Source organism: Maniola hyperantus, chromosome 6, assembly GCF_902806685.2.
Source record: "Maniola hyperantus chromosome 6, iAphHyp1.2, whole genome shotgun sequence".
In the NCBI taxonomy this organism is placed as follows: domain Eukaryota; kingdom Metazoa; phylum Arthropoda; class Insecta; order Lepidoptera; family Nymphalidae; genus Maniola; species Maniola hyperantus.
In genome coordinates, this window is record NC_048541.1 from 15476745 (window position 1) to 15497134 (window position 20390).

At 38.5% G+C, this 20390-nt stretch overlaps 2 protein-coding genes across 7 annotated transcripts in view; both read right to left on the bottom strand.

The window, feature by feature from the left end:
- Ten-m (teneurin transmembrane protein Ten-m) overlaps nt 1-2130 on the bottom strand; it is a 271393-nt gene extending 269263 nt beyond the window's left edge. For all 6 annotated transcript variants that reach the window (XM_069499352.1, XM_069499351.1, XM_069499350.1 and 3 more), the window contains exon 1: nt 2016-2130. The gene's annotated coding sequence lies outside the window, so the exon portion shown is untranslated. The remainder of the gene's footprint in view (nt 1-2015) is intronic.
- The window catches only part of LOC117983246 (uncharacterized), a 123236-nt gene continuing 104551 nt past the window's right edge, over nt 1706-20390 (bottom strand). Inside the window, exons 3-6 of the mRNA XM_069499191.1 lie at nt 2664-2901; nt 2320-2487; nt 2016-2143; nt 1706-1845 (exon numbers count right to left, since the gene is read on the bottom strand). Coding sequence (XP_069355292.1) covers nt 1706-1845; nt 2016-2143; nt 2320-2487; nt 2664-2901 — 674 coding nt within the window. The remainder of the gene's footprint in view (nt 1846-2015; nt 2144-2319; nt 2488-2663; nt 2902-20390) is intronic.

Consider the following 20390-nt stretch of genomic DNA (forward strand, 5'->3'; position numbering starts at 1 on the left):
GTAGGGTGAACTATAGTGAGGGAACTCTTGGTTTGATCCTGAATCGACGATATGTCAAATATTAAGCTATGGTATCGTAAAATCAAAGAAAAATAGGACTACTTTAGGGCTACCTGCGTCAAACGTACTAATATTTTGCCAGTAATATCGAAGCCTCGAAATTTTGTTGGAAGCACTAACTAACTGTCGTGCACTGCGCCTAAGGTTTTTGTAGAGACCAGCTTTATCAAGCTCTTGCTCTAAATTTTCCACCAGCTCTCGGGCAGGTGGCTGTAACTCGTCCCGCAAATATTACGAACGAACATTTTCGAACCCGAATGTTTTCGATGTTTTCCCGGTGGTCCCGAAAACTTTTCCGAAAACCGAGACCCCGTGTTTGTTTACTCACAGTTTTTGGGCCCCAATTTAAACTATCACTCATTGATATACGAATTCAAAGATTTATACCAGTTCTTATTTATAGTGCTGTAATAATGTCACAAAATGTAGTTTCTTTTTACTTACGTAACGACTGCAACAATATTTGGTTTGTTCTTCTAATTCTTCACCGAAAACAACAAAAGTCATAAATTTTCAAACGTAGAAATAATTTTATCACTGCTTCGCAATTTTTAGCGTCGGCTGCCAGACCAGAAGGCTCAAGAAGGGTGCTGCGAATCTCTTGGTATGTATAACTCCAAATCAACAAAAAAACTCTGACACGTATGTTTTTGATAATATAAATGCCAAACTTTAACGGATGGTGGAAGTATTTCCCAATTTAGTGCTAATCTTAAATATTGCACTTTAAAAAAAAATCACAGTATATCTTTGAGCTGTGATAGCCTAGCCTATGTTCTCAGAGGTGTGTGAAGTCTACCAATGTACACTTGGCCAGCGCGGTGGATACCCTCAGCTCTAAGTAATTCTGAGTAGTGAACCGGCGATGGGTTGCTCACTTGCTCGTGATGATGAGTAATTTAATTGTTATAGATTTTAGGTACGCAAAGAATGTCTTAGTTTAAGTTTTACTATTTAGAAGTTCTAGTTAAGCATGTTGAGTTAGCCTGTAAGTGAGTATACATTGATAGTCCTAAGTTTATATAAGTCGTCATAATTAGTTTTCTTTGTATACCGTTGGCTTCCTATTAAATAAAATAAAATAAAATAAAATTTTTTTTCGGGTTTTGTATATCAATGGTCCCAATTTAAACTATCGTTGCTTTTATTTCTCGTTTAGTGCGACGTTTGTCGTGCCGCGGTCTGTCCGCCCTAAACCTTTGTTTGGGCGGAAATTCGCTCGGACAATGTTTTGCTTCTCCCAGAAATTCGGGGGATAATTTGTCGAGGGCATAATGGGAGTGGTGTTTAATCTTTAATTTGGGTTGTCCTACATCCGTGGGCTTCATTTTGCCTCGTGTGAGTTAATTTGAGTAAGTGGTGCGATAAGGCTGCCCTGTAATTAATATTAGTCAACCCATATTCGCCCTGTTTCTTATTAGTTCTAGTTTACAACTGGTTAAATAAACCGCATTTACAATGTGGTTTGGGGAATAGTATTTTCGAAACAGTTTTTACTATGTGGGTTAAACAGGCTTCAATAAATTTTAATTGTCGATGGATTATCATATCGTAGAAAGTAAAGGTACAAGTCTGAGATGGGCTGCAGACTGCAAACTGCAACCGCAAACTGCAAGTGCCACCACTGGTTTCTATGAAATTGACACTATATCTGTATGAAATTGATTATAAGCGCGGTAACATTGTGGCCTGCAGGCGTAGAGACGCTCGCGAGCGGCAGGTCTGAGGTGGTGAGCGTGGCATCAGAGGCAGAGGTCGGGATAGTGGTGGAGCCGAAGGACAAACCTTATAGCGTAGGACGTTGTCAGAGGCAGAGGTGGGGATAGTGGAGGAGCCGAAGGACGAACCTTATAGCGTAGGACGTTGTCAGAGGCAGAGGGTGCGCGTGGTGGGGGAGTCGGAGAGACAATCCCTACAGAACAGTGGCAGAAATGGGTCTACTTGAGGTGACTCACCGTTCTGAACCAGCAGCGTAGAGTCCCTCGCGAGCGGCAGCTCAGAGTCGGTGAGCGTGGCGTCGGAGGCGTTGTCAGAGGCAGAGGTGGGGGTGGTGGGAGTGGTGGGGGAGTCGGAGAGACAATCCCTACAGAACAGTAGCAGAAGAAGAGTTTACTTGAGGTGACTCACCGTTCTGAACCAGCAGCGTAGAGTCCCTCGCGAGCGGCAGCTCAGAGTCGGTGAGCGTGGCGTCGGAGGCGTTGTCAGAGGCAGAGGTGGGGGTGGTGGGAGTGGTGGGGGAGTCGGAGAGACAATCCCTACAGAACAGTAGCAGAAGAAGAGTTTACTTGAGGTGACTCACCGTTCTGAACCAGCAGCGTAGAGTCCCTCGCGAGCGGCAGCTCAGAGTCGGTGAGCGTGGCGTCGGAGGCGTTGTCAGAGGCAGAGGTGGGGGTGGTGGGAGTGGTGGGGGAGTCGGAGAGACAATCCCTACAGAACAGTAGCAGAAGAAGAGTTTACTTGAGGTGACTCACCGTTCTGAACCAGCAGCGTAGAGTCCCTCGCGAGCGGCAGCTCAGAGTCGGTGAGCGTGGCGTCGGAGGCGTTGTCAGAGGCAGAGGTGGGGGTGGTGGGAGTGGTGGGGGAGTCGGAGAGACAATCCCTACAGAACAGTAGCAGAAGAAGAGTTTACTTGAGGTGACTCACCGTTCTGAACCAGCAGCGTAGAGTCCCTCGCGAGCGGCAGCTCAGAGTCGGTGAGCGTGGCGTCGGAGGCGTTGTCAGAGGCAGAGGTGGGGGTGGTGGGCGCGGTGGGGGAGTCGGAGAGGCCGCGGCGCGTGCGCCGGCGCCCGCTGCCGCTGCTCGAACCGCTGCCCGAGCCGTACGGGTGGAGGCGGCCCAGGCCTGCCAAACAAAAACACCAGTTCAGATTCAACTGCATCCATACTAATATTATAAATGCGAAAGTGTGTCTATCTGTCTGTCTGCTAGCTTTTCACGGCTCAACCGTTCAACTGATTTTGACGAAATTAGGTATAGAGGTAGCTTGCAACCCGGGGAAGGACATAGGCTACTTTTTATCCCGGAAAAATTAAGATTTCCCACCGGATTTTTAAGAACCTAAATCCACGCGTACGAAGTCGCGCGCATCAGCTAGTTATCCATCCAATAAACAACAAAATTATTAAGAACTAGATGATGCCCGCAACTTCGTCTGCGTGAATTTAGGTTGTTAAAAATCCCGTGGGAACTCTTTGATTTCCCGCGATAAAATGCTCTATGTCTGCTAGCTTTTCACGGCCCAATAGTTTAACCGATTTTGATGAAATTTGTTACAGACTTAGCTTACATCCCGGGAAAGAAGATAGGCTTTTTAACCCGGAAAATTAAAGAGTTCCCACGGGACTTTTGAAAAACCTAGATCACCTAGTTATTAGATATTTTTAGACTTTATCTAGAATGTTTCAAAAAAATTTTACGTTCTCTCGGGTCAAAAACAACTCGAAATTTTGAGGATATTTATTTTATCTTCCTTTTAGGACGCAGAGAGCTTATTACACTTCCACGTGCTAAAAGGTAATTGTATTATCCAGTAACAATTTTCTGAAATCATTCCCCAGAATAGCAAAACGAGGGTAAACGTTTATGTGTGAAAACTTATTTTCTGATTTTCTAGAAACTGGTTCTAAAATAAACTGTAGGTATACCTGAAGATTTAGAACGAGAGTTCAGATTGTCGTTAAGTAGAACTGTATACCTATATGAAATGAAATATAATCCATAAAACTTTATAATTTTTTTAAAAATTCAAAAAAATCGCAGTCGCCTAGTAAAACTCTTATTAGTACGCGAAGGTCGAGATGGCAATCGGGGTGGCGACACCCCGCACACCCGCATAGCCCCCGCGGTAACCCAGTGCGAAATAACGCGGATGACGTGCTGGTAAGCTGGTATGCGGGGTGTCCCCCTGCCTTATACCCCGATTGCCATCTGGATCTGTCGTACATCAATAGCTGGGGCCCGAAAGTTAATAGATTAAAAAAAATCATATGCCCAAGATATGAGAGGAAAATTAGGCAAAAATACGCAAAAAAGTGGACCCGACTTAGGTTAAGTTAGTAGAAGAAGAAAAACGCAAGACAATGCTTAAGTGCTTTAGTAATCTTAGTTTTAACATGAACCTACTCTATGAGGAAAAACATGTCAACCTTTTATGTGACATCGGAACAAATAGAAACCAAAATGGAGACAATGCGTCTTAATACAAAACGAAAACAACATCAAACAGAAAACATCCTATAGACGGTAAGAAGATAACAATAAAACAACGGACAAAAATAACGTTTTTAAGCTTCGTACTTAAAAACCATTTTCTCGTGGTGCCATTTAATAATTCTGTTGTTTTCCCTTTTAATACAAAATTTATAACTCAACTAGCTGATGCTTACGACGACTTCATTCGCGTGGATTTAGGTTTTTAAAAATCCCGTGAGAACTCGTTGATTTTCCGGGATAAAAAGTAGCCTAAGTCACTCTCCAGGTCTCAAAGACCATACCCATATAAAAATCACGTTGCTCCGTTGCGACGTGATTGAAGCACAAACCAACAAACAAACACCCCTTCACATTTATAATAGGGGTAGAGAAGACATTATACAAATTAACATAGGTATTTATTACAGGAAAAAGATTGAAATACATACCAAAAGGAAACGAAAAAAATAAAGGCAAGGGAATCCGCAAAAAAGAATGTAAATATATAGAAAGCACAAGTGTAATTAAGACTAATAAGGCTTCAGTATATGACAAAGAGTACAATACAAACGTTTCCCTGAATCTAATGTAAACAAGGGAAGCCCAAGGTATTACCTATTCAATATTTTATTGGATCGACAAGGGGCTTATAATAATACTGTCTATTCAACACGTTCTTTATGATCGTACTTTAAATATATGAACAATATTTATGTTGAATATTGAAAAGGAGATGGACAAAAATTGTATGAACGCGTGCCCCAGAATGTACAGATACCATTTATATAATGTGCCATTTTAGATATACCTATTATATTATGCCATTTAATAGTAAAAAAATATATTTTAAGAAAAAAACCGGCCAAGTGCGAGTCAGGCTCTCGCAATGAGGGTTCCGTACTACAGTCGTATTTTTTCGACACTTTGCACGATAATTCAAAAACTATGATGCATAAAAATAAATAAAAATCTGCTTTAGAATGTACAGATGGAGACCTTTCATATGACACCCCACTTGATATAGTCACTCACTTCGAAAGTTGAAAATACTAATTATTAGTTCATGACCACAATTTAATTTTTTTTGTGTGATCTAACCCTTAATTCACGGTTTTCAGGTTTTTCCCCAAATGTCAGCTATAAGATGTACTTACCTGCCAAATTTCATGATTCTAGGTCAACGGGAAGTACCCTGTAGGTTTCTTGATAGACAGACAGACAGACAGACAGACAGACAGACAGACAGACAGGCAGACAGACAGACAGACAGACAGACAGACAGATAGATAGACATACAGACAGACAGACAACAAAGTGTGATCCTATAAGGGTTCCGTTTTTCCTTTTGAGGTACGGAACCCTAAAAAGTCATAATGTTGTTTTGCAGTTATGGCATTAAGTTTGTGATAGGCATAGTTCAGCCTTGGGCAAATTTTGTCCAAAATCCATCTGTATGAGGACATATTTTTTTTATAATTCTTAGAGCGATCACACACTCATCTTATCCGAATCCGTGAAAATACGGATATAAAAAATATTTACGTCATATTATGTAACTAGCTGATGCCCACGACTTCGTACCCGTGGATTGAAAAATCCCGTGGGAACTTTTTGATTTTCCGGGATAAAAAGTAGCCCATGTCCCTTTCCAGGTCTTAAACTGTACCCATGCAAAAAATCACGTCGATGCGTTGCTCCGTTGCAACCTGATTGAAGTTTTCCTTCAATCTTGAATGAACCAACAAACCAACAAACAAACACACTTTCACATTTACAATAAGGGTAGTGATAAGCTACCATAAATATAGTTCTATGCCTGTTTCGGAACATAATATTTTCACGGACTCGGATCGGATGAGTGCGTAACCGCCCTTAATCTTATTATCAGAATTTCGGAAATAGGTCAAGCAGCACATTGAATAGAGATTTATAGAATTACGATTATACCATCAACATAAAAACAACCCCGGCTTAAAAGGTGTCTCTCCGTCACTCACCATACAAACGTAAATTGGAACTCATTCATTGGAATCCATACACACATCTTATACACAGAAAAACACACACTCACACACACACACACGCACGCGCGTACACACACCCACACACACATATATTTATCTAACATAATATTCATTGATTTTTTTGACACTCAGTCAGTCAGTCACCTTTTCATTTTATATATTTAGAATATTATACTATGGGGACAGGGACTGGTTACTTGAAACAAGCACCTGCTTAGTTCAAGCACTACCTACATTACAGCTGTATTAAAAATACAAAAAGAAGAAATTCCGTTCGTATGGAGCGAGTGACGGGGAGTCCCTTGTTAATATCACTCGGATTCGTCATAAGTACCGGGGCACTCAAAAATATCTCATTATCAACTTCATAAAAGCTTATCCCGGGAACGGAGCAACGTTTATATATAAAAAACCGGCCAAGTGCGAGTCATGCTCGCGGACCGAGGCTTCCGTACTACAGTCGTATTTTTTCGACATTTTGCACGATAAATCAAAAACTATGATTCATAAAAATAAATAAACATCTGTTTTAGAATCAACAAGTGAAGCCCTTTCATATAATACCCCACTTATTGATATAGTCACTCACTTCGAAAGTTGAAAATACTAATTATTAGTTCATGACCACAATTTAATTTTTTTTGTGTGATCTAACCCTAAATTCAAGGTTTTCAGATTTTTTCCCAAATGTCAGCTATAAGATCTACCTACCTGCCAAATTTCATGATTCTAGGTCAACGGGAAGTACCCTGTAGGTTTCTTGACAGACAGACAGACAACAAAGTGATCCTATAAGGGTTCCGTTTTTCCTTTTGAGGTACGGAACCCTAAAAAAACCGGCCAAGTGCGAGTCAGGCTCGCGCACCGAGGGTTTCGTACGGCAGTCGTATTTTTTCGACATTTTGCACGATAAATCAAAAACTATGATTCATAAAAATAAATAAACATCTGTTTTAGAATCCACAGGTGAAACCCTTTCATATGATACCCCACTTGATATAGTTATCTTACTTCGAAAATTAAAAATACTAATTATTAGTTCTTGACCACAGTTTTTTTTTGTGTGATGTAACCACAAATCCACGGTTTACAGATTTTTCGTCTAATGTCTGCTATAAGACCTACCTTCCTGCCAAATATCATGATTCTAGGTTAACGGTAAGTAACCTATAGGTTTCTTGACAGACAGACAACAAAGTGATTCTATAAGGGTTACGTTTTTTCTTTTTGAGGTACGGAACCCTAAAAAGACTTCTTTAATCCTGTGACTAAAGTCTAATCGTACGAGACCATTAAGGGAAAAGTATCAGAAAGGAATGAACCGGCCATATTGGAGAGCACTCTGTGAGTGAAAACTTTTTAATTTAAGGCAAATAAGGCAAACATCGGAGACTTCTATCAAAGGAAGGAAGAAAGTAAAATTAGTTTGGGCCGTACCTCATTACCGGACTCAGTAATTTAATATGCAAATTATATGTGCGTAAGTACTGTTGTGCCGTAATAGCCCTCTTATTCGGCAGGTTGAGGGTTCGATCCCGAGCACGCACCTTAAGCCAAGCTCATTTATAATCTGAGCTTTTATAATGGCTTCGAAAAAAAAAAACCGGCCAAGTGCGAGTCAGGCTCGCACAACGAGGGTTTCGTACAACAGTCGTATTTTTTCGACATTTTGCACGATAATTCAAAAGCTATGATGCATAAAAATAAATAAAAATCTGTTTTAGAATGTACAAGTGAAGACCTTTCGTATGATACCCCACTTGATATAGTTATCATACTTCGAAAATTGAAAATACTAATTATTAGTTTATGACCAGATTTTTTTTTGTAATGTAACCACAAAGTCATGGTTTTCAGATTTTTCCCCTAATGTCAGCTATAAGACCTACCTTCCTGCCAAATTTCATGAATCTATGTCAACGGGAAGTACTCTGTAGGTTTCTTGACAGACCGACAGACAGACAGACAGACAACAAAGTGATCCTATAAGGGTTCCGTTTTTCCTTTTGAGGTACGGAACCCTAAAAATGCGAATTTAATTAAAATCGATCAAATCATAAATATAATATTGTGTAGTACTTCACTAATCGTACGGAAAAAAGGTAGAACCTCATTTTTTAGGTTGGTTGAAAATAATATCAACTTGTTCAATAACGTAATTAGGAATGCAAAGGGAAACCTCCATGAAAGAGCAAACAAAAAGGACAATTGGCTCGTTAAGAAAATTCAGAACCCCCTTCCTTTACCGCAGAGAGTCGAGTCAGAGCCGACATTTGGATAAGAAATGCTAATTAGAATCTCATAAATTTATTAAGTAAAACAATAGTAAGAATCTGCTTTACGAATCAATGGTAACTAGTAGTATAACTAATTAATAATTAAGTAAAACAATTGTAAGAAACTACTTTCCGAATTAATGGTAAACTGGTAGAGTAATAATTTACTAATGCATGAATCAACATAATCGGACAGTATAAAATGATAAGTTTGAACATGAATAAGTAAATTCATATCAATATATTAATACAAAAGTACCTGTTTGTCTGTCTGTTTCTTACCTTTTCATGACTCAAGCACTGAACCAAATTTTATATTTGAGTAATTCAAAATTGTTAAAGTATAAAAAGGTGCTTTCAGTGGGGCATATTCTAGCAACGATGTTATCCGTAGGAAATTAGACACTAGATGAAATTCAATAAAATTTGTTAAAAAGAATTCAAAAATTCAATGCAGTTAATAGTAAAAGTTGTAGCATTTATGGTTTCAAAAGATAATTAAGAAAAATAACTAAAAATAATAATAAACTAACTAAAATTATTGAAAAACATACCTATATTTTTAGTTCAAAAATCAGTTTCTCCTTTCAGTATCCAACACAAAGTACTCTTTTTGTTAGTAAACTTTCAACACGATTTCAAAATAATATTTAAAGTCTTATAATATTTATTTTAACTGCACAAATCAAATAAAATCCTTTTGATAACAACACATTAAACTTAACGAAGAAACCAAAAATCAAAAAACGAAAACAATCGCTTTCAATTCTGAATTATAATGTAAAATATTCGCGACCAAAAACTGAATACTCCAGAATATAATAAATATGTTCACAATACACATCGCTCTTGTAGGCGTATGGGGACTAACCATAAATAAAAACATTTGCCTGTTTCCTCTCGCAGAGATAAGGAGTTTGATAATAGTCCTTGTAGCAGGATGTCCGTGGAGATAGCTGGTGACCGGTCAATTTTAATGAATTCATTCGGTTTCGCCAACTATCGTGATACCTACTCATTTATTTTTAACTGCTTTAAGAGATCCATATATCCAGAGACTTATATTACCAACGATTGCTCTCATATTTCGGCCACATCATACGGCGGGGGGACGACAGCTTAGAAAAGCTAATAGTGACGGGCAACACTGAGGGCAAAAGAGCGAGAGGCCGCTCACCAACTAGGTGGTCCGACCAGCTAAAGGAGTCCAGCAGGTGTGGATTTTATCACATTGTTAAAATGGCCACCAACAGAAGCCGGTGGAAACAGATAATCCATTCGAGGGCAGTTTGCCAGGACCACGATCTTCAGCAATGAAGGAACGACCGGAGAGAGAGATATCTAGAGAAAAAAACTCTGAGACTGAGGCACCACAATGCGTTTCTAGTCAATGATATTAGAAGAAAAAGAGGTAGATAGGTTACTTATATCAAATTCGATGTTTATTAATGGCACGCTGCGTCAGCGCCGAAAGACTCAACACACATAAACGCATAGATAGTATTTTAACCTCACACAACAGAGAGTAAAGGACGGTGAACTAATAACCTCAGCTTCAGTTGCGCACGAAAAAGAGACGGTTATATTTTGCACTACCTCGTCCTGCACAGAAGAGTGGAAGAAGGACGGATATATGCCTAATAATGCGAGCGTAAAAGAGACGGGACGAGACGGTAAACTAGAAACTCCAAAGAAAAAAAAAACAGTAAAGTCTTTTCGGCTAATGCCGATTTATGCCTACACTGTAGTTGTATAGTAAAATAAAAACCTTATACTGTGGTATTTAATATATTACTAACTAGCTTTTTCCCGCGGTTCCGCTCGTTTTTAGGGTTCCGTGCCCAAGGGGTGCCAACGGGACCCTATTACTAAGCCTCCGCTGTCTGTACGTCCATCTGTCAGCGGGCTGTATCTCGTAAGCCGTAATAGGTAGACAGTTGAAATTTTCACAGAATGTATTTCTATTGCCACTATAATAAAAATAATAAAAATTAAATTAAATTAAATAAAGGGGGCTCCCATACATGGAAAAGAAGTCGAAATAAAATTACTAAATTTTACGCGGACGAAGCCGCGGGAAGGTAGGTAAAGGAATAAAATGTGAAATGAAAATATTTTTTATTTTTGAAAATATTTACTATTACACAATCTACATACCCATAGCCAAAATTCCCTCATTGTATGAAGAGACCCAGCAGTGGACCGTAAAAAGATGTTAGACCATAGTTAATTTATCCTTCCCTAAAACAGGAAATATGCACACTATTTGAATTGTCAATACTCAGAAGAGACCTATCTGTTTATTTTATATTCTTTGATCGGAAACTTTAAAATACGTACAACGATAACTTGATACGTACTTATGGCATGTGACATAAGGTACAAATTGCAATGAGTTGCATTTTACACGAACGTGCACGAGTTTGTTATTGTTAAATAAGTGAAAAATACGAATTATGTAAAAGAAATAGTTTTACTTACGAATGAAATGTGATTCCTTGACTTTTGGAAACCTTGCTTGTGTAGTTTGTGCAGAATCTCATCACACACGACGGCATTTTCGGTTGTTTTGGGAGACGAAAACAAAATACACATTACTATCAACGACGTCATCGATAGCGCGACGCCAGCGGGCGACTGAGCTCAGGTTTGCTAATTAGCTTAGTTTTAACGTGCCACTTGCGGTCCGCGTATAACGTATCTACCTATTTTCTTCTAATATCATTGGTTTCTAGTGCGTTGCGGCGCTGCACCACTGTGGATTTTAATATTGGGTGCCTAACGGGGATTGCGTTGCCGCTCCGGCAAAAAGTATGTCGTTGCACCGCATCAGCCCTCGTTTTTATATCCCAAGTCCATTGCGCATCCATTCCATTATGATACGGAACCATTCGTGTGCGAGTCCAACTAGCACTTGACTGGTTTAAAAATTTAACTGGTCAAATCCTGTTTTTTTTTGTTATTTCCATAATAACATTTTGGTAATAAAATTATTGCAAATTGATTTTAATTATTGTCTGTAACGTCTCGTTGATAAGAGAAGTTTATTTGTAAGGCACTCTATACAAACATAGTTTGGTTCTCACTTGAATATTAATTGTAGACACGTTCTAGAATCTAGATATTTGTATGTAGTTTGTAAAAACGTGTAGATCTAAAGTAGCACGCAAGCTGTTTTTTTTAGCTCTAATAGTGTTGACAAATCGAAAGGATTTCAAGTATAATTTTTTTCTTTCTTCCTGCTTCTGGCTTAGTTTCTTTAACATTATCACCATCATCATCTTTCGTAGTCTGTGCCCCTAGTGAGGGGTTCCCAACGCTCTACGCTTTCCGGTGCGAGATCACCATTCTAGCACAGTGCCTATAGTCTTCAGCTTCACAACCCGCTGGGCTATGTCGGTTGTTCTGCTTCTGCTACGGATCTCGTCGGATTTGATCACGTAGAGAAACTCCAAGCATAGTTCTCTCCATCGCTCACTGAGTGACTCTGAGTTTTGATTTAATGTAACAGTATTGTAATATTGTGTCCAAATTTCAGTGCTGAATTAATATTTAATACGTGACGTGGAGTAAAGCGAAGCTCTGGAGGAAGACTTGTTGTGAATTCGTAAAGAACTTGCTTCGAGCTTTGTTGTTTGTGATGAATGTTACTAGACACACTGCCAATTTGTGAAACAGCAATTCAGAGTGTAATAACTGTAGGTACTGAAAATTTCTCTCTGTTATAAATATTATAAAAAAATAACGTAATCGATATGACTTCTTAGAAAGAGACAGAGATCAGTGATGAACGTTGTGGTCTTATAAATGGAAAGTAGCGAGTTCTATTCCCAGCAGGGGCAATTTGGTAATTTATGATATCTAAAACGTCTCTGGTATGGTCTGGTGGGAGATTTCGGCCGTAGCTAGTTATCACCCTACCAGCAAAGCCGGGTCGTGCAATTTATATGGTTCCGGTAGGATGTCGCGTCAAGTTAGGGGTATGGGCTATTTAAACTGCCATACCCCTTGCAAGTTAGCCCGCTTAGACTGCATCATCATTTATAAATCATGGGCTAACATGTATCAGAATAAAAACTCCAACTGATTAGCGTGGAGTAACGCAAGACTCAGATCGTTGAGTTTGCGAAGTAACTAAAAAGGGAGTCAATTGAAAAGTTAAACATCTCATTGTCTCACTGAACATTGACGGATCAAAGACCTAATCCAATTTACAAGGGTCACCCAGTTACCTAACAAACGAATTTTATTAGGTTAACCTTGATTCGCCACATGTCCCTTGGTACAATCGAGTTTGCCTACACAAAAATCGAATTACAACAAAATTCAATCCAGCCAAATAGTGAACTCATAAATATACAATTGTCGAGTTGCTTTCGCAACAAAATCACGTCTACATGAGTAAGGAGTAACCCTCCCCAAAAAGAATTCGCGAAAACACACACGAGAATAAACGCAAATTCTGCTTTCCGCACGTATTGCCAGCACTTCGTTACTGGCCCTGAAAAGAAACTACAATTTAAATCGTACAAAGTCAAATAAACGAACCGGCAAACCTGGACTCCCTGAGGGGAACTACCTGTCAAAATTCCTCATTGCTCAAAAAGAAAATTTGAGCTACCTAACTAATACGAATCTTTAGTATTGATGCGTATGAGAATTCAACAATTTTCACGTCGAACCTATTCATACGGTGATGTTTGATAAATGATTTTCAATAGAACAAATACAATTCTTTCAAGTATGTAAATCAATATGAATCCCGCAGTACCTACCTACATCAGATATAATATTCTAAACACGGCACCCCGCGTTAAGGCAAACGTAGAAATTTGTCACATGAGCGATGGTTCACCTACGTGTTTCGCCGTCCAAATCCCAAATATAATCCGTTGCCGTACGAATAAAACGCACCTTTATTACTTTAACGGGAGATGTTTAAATTCTGTGCGGCCATCTTCGGGGAATTCACATTTCATATGACAGCGGACTAGGATTACCCACTGAATTTATATCTTAGCCGTGTTATCAAAAAGATCGTTTTCGATTGCGCACGTGCTTCCCGCCGAACTGAGTCGTAGCAGCCAGGAGTGTGACTGCATGATTTCATGCCAGCCAAAGTAAAGAAGGTTGACAAATAGGTCGGGCGTGCCGATGTTCAGTTTTATTAAAATTAAAACGTTCTATCGTGACATTAATAAAAGTCGCTTGGGTTGAAAATTGCGTGCACCCCGCTGTATAAATTTACAGTAAGAACACGGGGATGAGCTGAACATTTTTATTATCATCGCGCTAGTTTATTGCGCCTCGAGCTTAAGTATTAGATATTTCTAATATCTTCACTGTCGAGCGTGTAAATTCTAAGAAACGACAGAAAAGCTGTCATAATGAAATTCTCTTTACATAAGTTGTTAGTCAAACCTAGACGCCATTTGTAAATGAATTTAGCCCTTGAGACTGTTGAGCGTAAGTAAACAGAAAATGGGAACTGAGATAAAATTGGATCTAAGTAAAACAGCCGAAGTAGCGAAGCTCCGTCCAAAGCAATAATTCAATCTTTCAGCCGCGCAATTTCACCGACAATTTATTCGGCATGAACTGTAGTTGTCAAATGCTGACGCTTACGTATCGAAGGAATAAATGATAGACATAAAAGAGCTGAAGACAACATTGTCCCTCAATATTGTGATCACGTAGAAGAAACGCCAGACTTGGTGGAGACGCAATCTTGGGAGAAAGAATTACATTTATACAAAGAATGGGGAAATCACTGGTAATTCAATGCATGGGAGCGATGAAACATAAGTAAATTATGGTAGAGAAGGAAGAAAATAAACCTTTATTTTAGCTAGCCGTTTTCCGTATAAGTTGCGACGTCGAATAAATACAAGTAAAAGGATTGATGATCGAGCTTCAACTAATAAAATAGTGTCTGAAGTTGGAGCAAAATTAGTAAATTTTATCAGGAATTGTCAGAATCAGAACTATCAAAGTTATAAATTACATTAGTTTATTGAAATAGACGAGGGAATCCTGTTAAGTGACAAAATGTTTTGCAATCTGTAATATTTTGCGAAATTCAGTGAACATTTCAAATTTATTTGATTAACCTCCAGTAGTTACTTAATAAAAGCAATACCTAAAGTATTTTATGAAGAACAATAAATTAGCAAATTAATTAAGCTGACCCGCCCTGGCCTTGCTCAAGTGGAACTCCTAGAAATACTTTCATAGTGAGGGGTTAACTTTTTAGAGAAAACCTACACACAAAATCTCAAGTTAATAGTGTTCAATGGTTTAAAATTTTCGTGTCTGTGTCAGTTTTACGAAATAAATAGTATTGACGAAGTAAATGACCGAAGTTTAATTAACATACTCTAAGGAATCTAAATATATAAAAGGAAAAGGTGACTGACTGACTGACTGACTGACTGACTGACTGACTGACTGACTATCTGATCTATCAACGCATAGCTTAAACTACTGGACGGATCGGGCTGTAATTTGGTATGCAAATAGCTATTATGACGTAGGCGCATCCGTTAAGAAAGGATTTTTGAAAATTCAACCCCTAAGGGGGTGAAATATGGGTTTGAAATTTGTGTAGTCCACGTGGACAAAGTCGCGAGCATAAGCTAGTTTGGTATAAAGTACATACTGGATGATGATGTAATCTGCAATTAATACCAAACATCAATCCTAACCTATAAGTTGTTCAGTGGAGAGATAATGACTTTCATCGACATACTCCGCCAATCCCCAAGGTACAATCCACCACAAGCCAAACAAACAGAGACGAGCGATCAACACAATCATGGCGAATCATTCGGACTTAGATCCAAAAATCCGTACTGCGAGTGTTTGTTTTTGATTTTTGTCTAACGAGACAATGGGGAAATGATGAGCACCGCGCTGCATTCGCCTTTGGGAATTCACCCCATACCGACACAGCCCCTTTATATTTCAACTCCTGAACGACTTTATACCTTATATTAAAGTGGATAGGATACAAATTTAGTTGCGGTTCCCGAGGATTAACTCCGTTTTGGTGCTAGGACGGTCACATATGGCGTCAAACGGGCTACGGCGAGTGACGGCATGCCACTCGAGGGAGTCAGATTGACCTCTACTCGGGACAGCCACTACGTCAAGGCAACTTGGACTTTCAAGATTTAAAGCAATGGGATTGCACAGATTTTAATTGACTCAGTTTTGGTCCAGTGATTTAGATTAATGGCTCTGGTTCGCTTAAAATGGTATAGAGACCTAACAAACGATATTGAGTGATACGCAGAAGTAGGAGTTTTGAAACAATACGCTTAGTAGGTATAAGATTTTACGTGTCACCAACGTTACTAGAATTCGAGAGTCGAAACACAATAACGTCAAAGTAAAATAGACCTAAAGAGCCTTGAATTTAAGTCAAAAATTCAATGCCCCTGATTTTAATTTCACAACGTTTACGCTTGGAGCGCTGGCTGTACATGTGTAGACAAACTTGAGCTTTAAAGCAAGGTCATTAAGATCCAGTTTACTATAACGCGGAAGTGTTTCGACACTCGAATACTATCCACGTTGGTGAGACATTAAATCTCGTACACATGTAAATTGTAAAGTAAGCTCACTGAGTTTGTCGATCGTCCAAAAAGGAATGTTTTATTTTCAGGGTTCGTGTGGTTTCTTTATTCCACCATAACTTCTAAATGTCTGAAAAGAATTGGATCATCAATCCAAGTGATACTGGCTATAAATTGCCAGGCTTCATACACCCTTGAGAACGTTATGGAGCCTCAATAGCTCAACCGGTATAGGAGTGGACTGAAAACCGAAAGGTCGACGGTTCTAACCCCGCCCGTTGCACTATTGTCGTACCTACTCCTAGCACAAGCCTGACGCTTAATTGGAGAGGAAAGGGGAATATTAGTCATTAAATATGGCTAATATTCTTAAACAAAAAAAACTATCGGGCAAGCAGGTTTCCTTACGATGTTTTCCTTCACCGTTTAAGCAACCATTTAACCACTAGGTTATCAACTAAGCTAAGAGAAGAATTATAGATACTTTATATTTATAATAACATAAAATTCAAAGTCCTGACTGACTGACTTATATATCAACGTACAGCCTAAACCACTAGTCCTAGAGACATAAAATTTGGTGGGTGTGTTCTTTGTAAAAAGTAGGTATCCATTGAGAAAGGATTTCATCCCTAAGTGGGTTAAATTGGGGATGGAAGTTTGTATGAAAATCCGTTATTTTTAAAATTATTTCAAAAATGAAGAAATACGTGTTTCAGGATTTTTGGAAATTCAACCACCTTGTCAATTGTCTAAATTCCACCCGAACACAGCCGGGGCGGTTCAGCTAGTTAATATTATGAATAGACGCGATAGTTATAGCAGCGATAACATAATCAGTATAGACAAATTACTGCTGATAATTAAGAAGGTACAAATTAGTGGAGGTAACGTTGTAGTTAGTCGTAATTGAAAAGCAGTGTAATCTGCTTAACATGCCACTAATTAGACTCCGATGTGTGCCTTTGTAATGATCGCGGATCAAAGTGAACTGATAGTAACATCTTACGTGAACCACAGTTTAGACAGCGAACACAGATTTGTATAGTTCCGGCTGAAGTTCCTTGAGTTGACACTGATAAAATACAAAAAACGTACTTTTTTTTTATATTTAAAAGAATATTATTAGCCATGTTACTTTTATTACTTAGCCAAATTACTAATATTCCCTTTACCTCTAGGTAGGTAGGTATAGGATAGGTAGGTGCTAGGAGTAGGTACGACAATAGTGCAACGGGCGGGGTTTGAACCGTCGACCTTTCGGTTTTCAGTCCACTCCTTTACCGGTTGAGCTATTGAGGCTCTAAGGCTACTTTAATTCTATTTAGTTTTAGTGAAAACATGAAAAAACAATAAATAGTTGAATCATAATAATTGTTAAATATCATGCTATTTCTGTTAATATTTATTTAAGTCAAACAAAATTGATTTTTCTCATTTTGGAATGGAAAGTTACATGCAAGCATTTGCGTTAAAATGTTAATTTTGACAGCTTACATTAGGTACATAATATAAGCTGTAATGTAAGCTGTCAAAATGTAAGCTGTGATAGCGTAGTGGTTAGGACGTCCGCCTTCTAATCAGAGGTCGGGGGTTCGATCCCGGGCACGCACCTCTAACTTTTCGGAGTTATGTGTGTTTTAAGTAATTAAATGTCACTTGCTTTAACGGTGAAGGAAAACATCGTGAAGAGTTCTCCATAATGTTCTCAAAGGTGTGTGAACTGTGAAGTCTACCAATCCGCAAATGGCCAGCGTGGTAGACTATGGCCAAAACCCTTCTCACACTGAGAGGAGACCCGTGCTCTGTAGTGAGCCGGCGATAGGTTGAGCAGGATGATGATGTACCTAATATGCTTTTGTCAGAAACACACTGCATACTTCAAATAGATTTTATATGATGGGTGATATGATTATTTTCCAATATATTCAATCTGAAGTAAATCCCCCAGTACTGTCAGTGTAATGGTTAAGATCGCGATCTAAGTCTTGTGATTTATTTAAGTCGTTGGGTATTGATCGCTGTATGACGCTGGCGTTACTGGGGAATTCACTTCGAAACCGGGTCAACAGGGACTCTCTTTGGGCTTAGTATGAGGCTTCACCGTTCACCAACGTTGATAGAATTCGAGCGGCGAAACACAACATGTCACGTCTACCTAGTGCTACGAGTACGCCCTATCAAGTACGTAGTAGTAGAATCACATGAGTTGATATCCATATACTCGTGTGGTAGAATTGAGCCATAGCTATAATAATATAATTAATAGGGTCTTGAACTGTAGTAATAAAATGACGTCACTTTTTGTAAAGCGGTATTTTATGGGGCTAGAATTCATTATTGAATAGAATAATAATTTTAAAAAATCATGATCAAGTACATAATTGTATGAATTTGCAAAGGATAATGGATCGAATTGAAAAACTTCTTATTAGTGTTTTATTTATTGTCAACAGTTTGAATTTAAATAATTTAATTTTACAAGACAACAATATTTATTTTAATTTCTTAAGGGTTCCATTTCGAGCGCTTCATTTCGAGTATTCGAAATTGATCAACGTTGGTGAATGGAAAAGTCTATACTAAGCACACTTATGTCGCTGTGACTGTTTGTTTAACGTATTCCGTAAATAACCATGTCGTACGAAACGTTCAAACATCGAGCTTGCTTCTTAAGAAGTTTAATGGATTCTAAGAGTGATATTCTAAGTACTACGCTTTGGCAAATTCGTACTTAAAACTTGTGTTACTGAATTTTTCAGCACGTGATTTAGCGTTTTAAGCATCAATGTAAATGACAAGATATGGTCAAGTGCACAAAAATTTGTCACTGAGGTTGCATTGGTGCTAAAGCAGCACTGAGTCGGTGCCATTTTGTTTGTTCGATAACCTTATCCATACGAAGTAATATATAAGTCAATGTGTGTTACTGAATTTTTCAGCACGTGATTTAGCGTTTTAAGTTATAACAACCAAAATCAACTAAAAGAATTGCCTCAAGGCCTATTTATGCGAATTTATTTTTATTTGTAGGTATTATAAAGCTCTAGAACAAACAAGGCCATAAAGTTGAATAAATCCTAATTAAAGTCACCATTAAACGACCTTTACTAACAAGACCACACGAAACAGATGCGAACACAAGACTCTGTGAAATTATATATTCCTAATGAGACGTAGATTGTTCAATAATTCACACGGCAGTGTTTACAAACGGGCATTAAAAGGGGTTTATTTGTAGTGCGCTCCAAACAAACGTAGTCAAAGTCAAAGTCAAATGGTTTATTCAAAATCAGTACCCTTGTTATAAATGCGAAAGTGTGTTTGTTTGTTGCTTTGTTGATTCGTCCTTCAATCACGTCGCAACAGAGCAACGGGTTGACGTGATTTTTTGCATGGACCTAAAGAGTGTCATAGGCTACTTTTAATACCGAAAAAGCAAAGGGTTCCCACGTGATTTTTAAAAACCAAAATCAACGCGGGCTCAGTCGCGGAAATCACCTAGTAAATATTATAGATTCTAGAACGGGTCTACAAAATTACATCGATTTTGATTGGTTAATATTCAAATGAGAATCAAATTACGTTTGTATGGAGTGACCGTTAGAGAGTTCCCTGTTAATGTGATTGGCTCAAACGAGTGATAAACATCAAGTACATGAGAAGCTACTTAATGAGAATATTAGCTCTAATCTGACCATCTTGGTACATATTACAAAGTTACAAAGATGTAAGATAAATTCACTTTGATCTAAGTTAACCTAATAGTATCTGAAAAGTAGAGATGGGCGTTATTGACTATTTCTGGCAACAGTTATCCAACAGTTATTTAGTTTCAATACTGATATTGATAACCGTTGCTGAATATCGGTATCAGAGTTGTGTTTCAACTAATTTAATATGCGCAACTCACAACGGTTTCCGTTGTAGTAACTAAGCTAGCTGCCGTATCAATACCGTCTGTATAGCTAGCCCGCGCTTATGTCACTAAAATTAAACCAATTTTACTTTCATGAATATCGTGAAGTAATCACAACCTTAAGTTCATAGCAGCAAAGTTTAATTATAATGATCATTGACATAGGTCAAACTATAGTGGACGCCTGCACGGATAATTTGCCACAGTCCAGTTAACCAAAAACATTTCACGAAGATTGTTAAACCAAAGAGGACCTTATCTCTATTACTCTAAGGCTAACTGTAATAAAATTGATAGATCAAAGTGTGATGGACACGTACTTGTACAGATAAGCCTTAGCGTA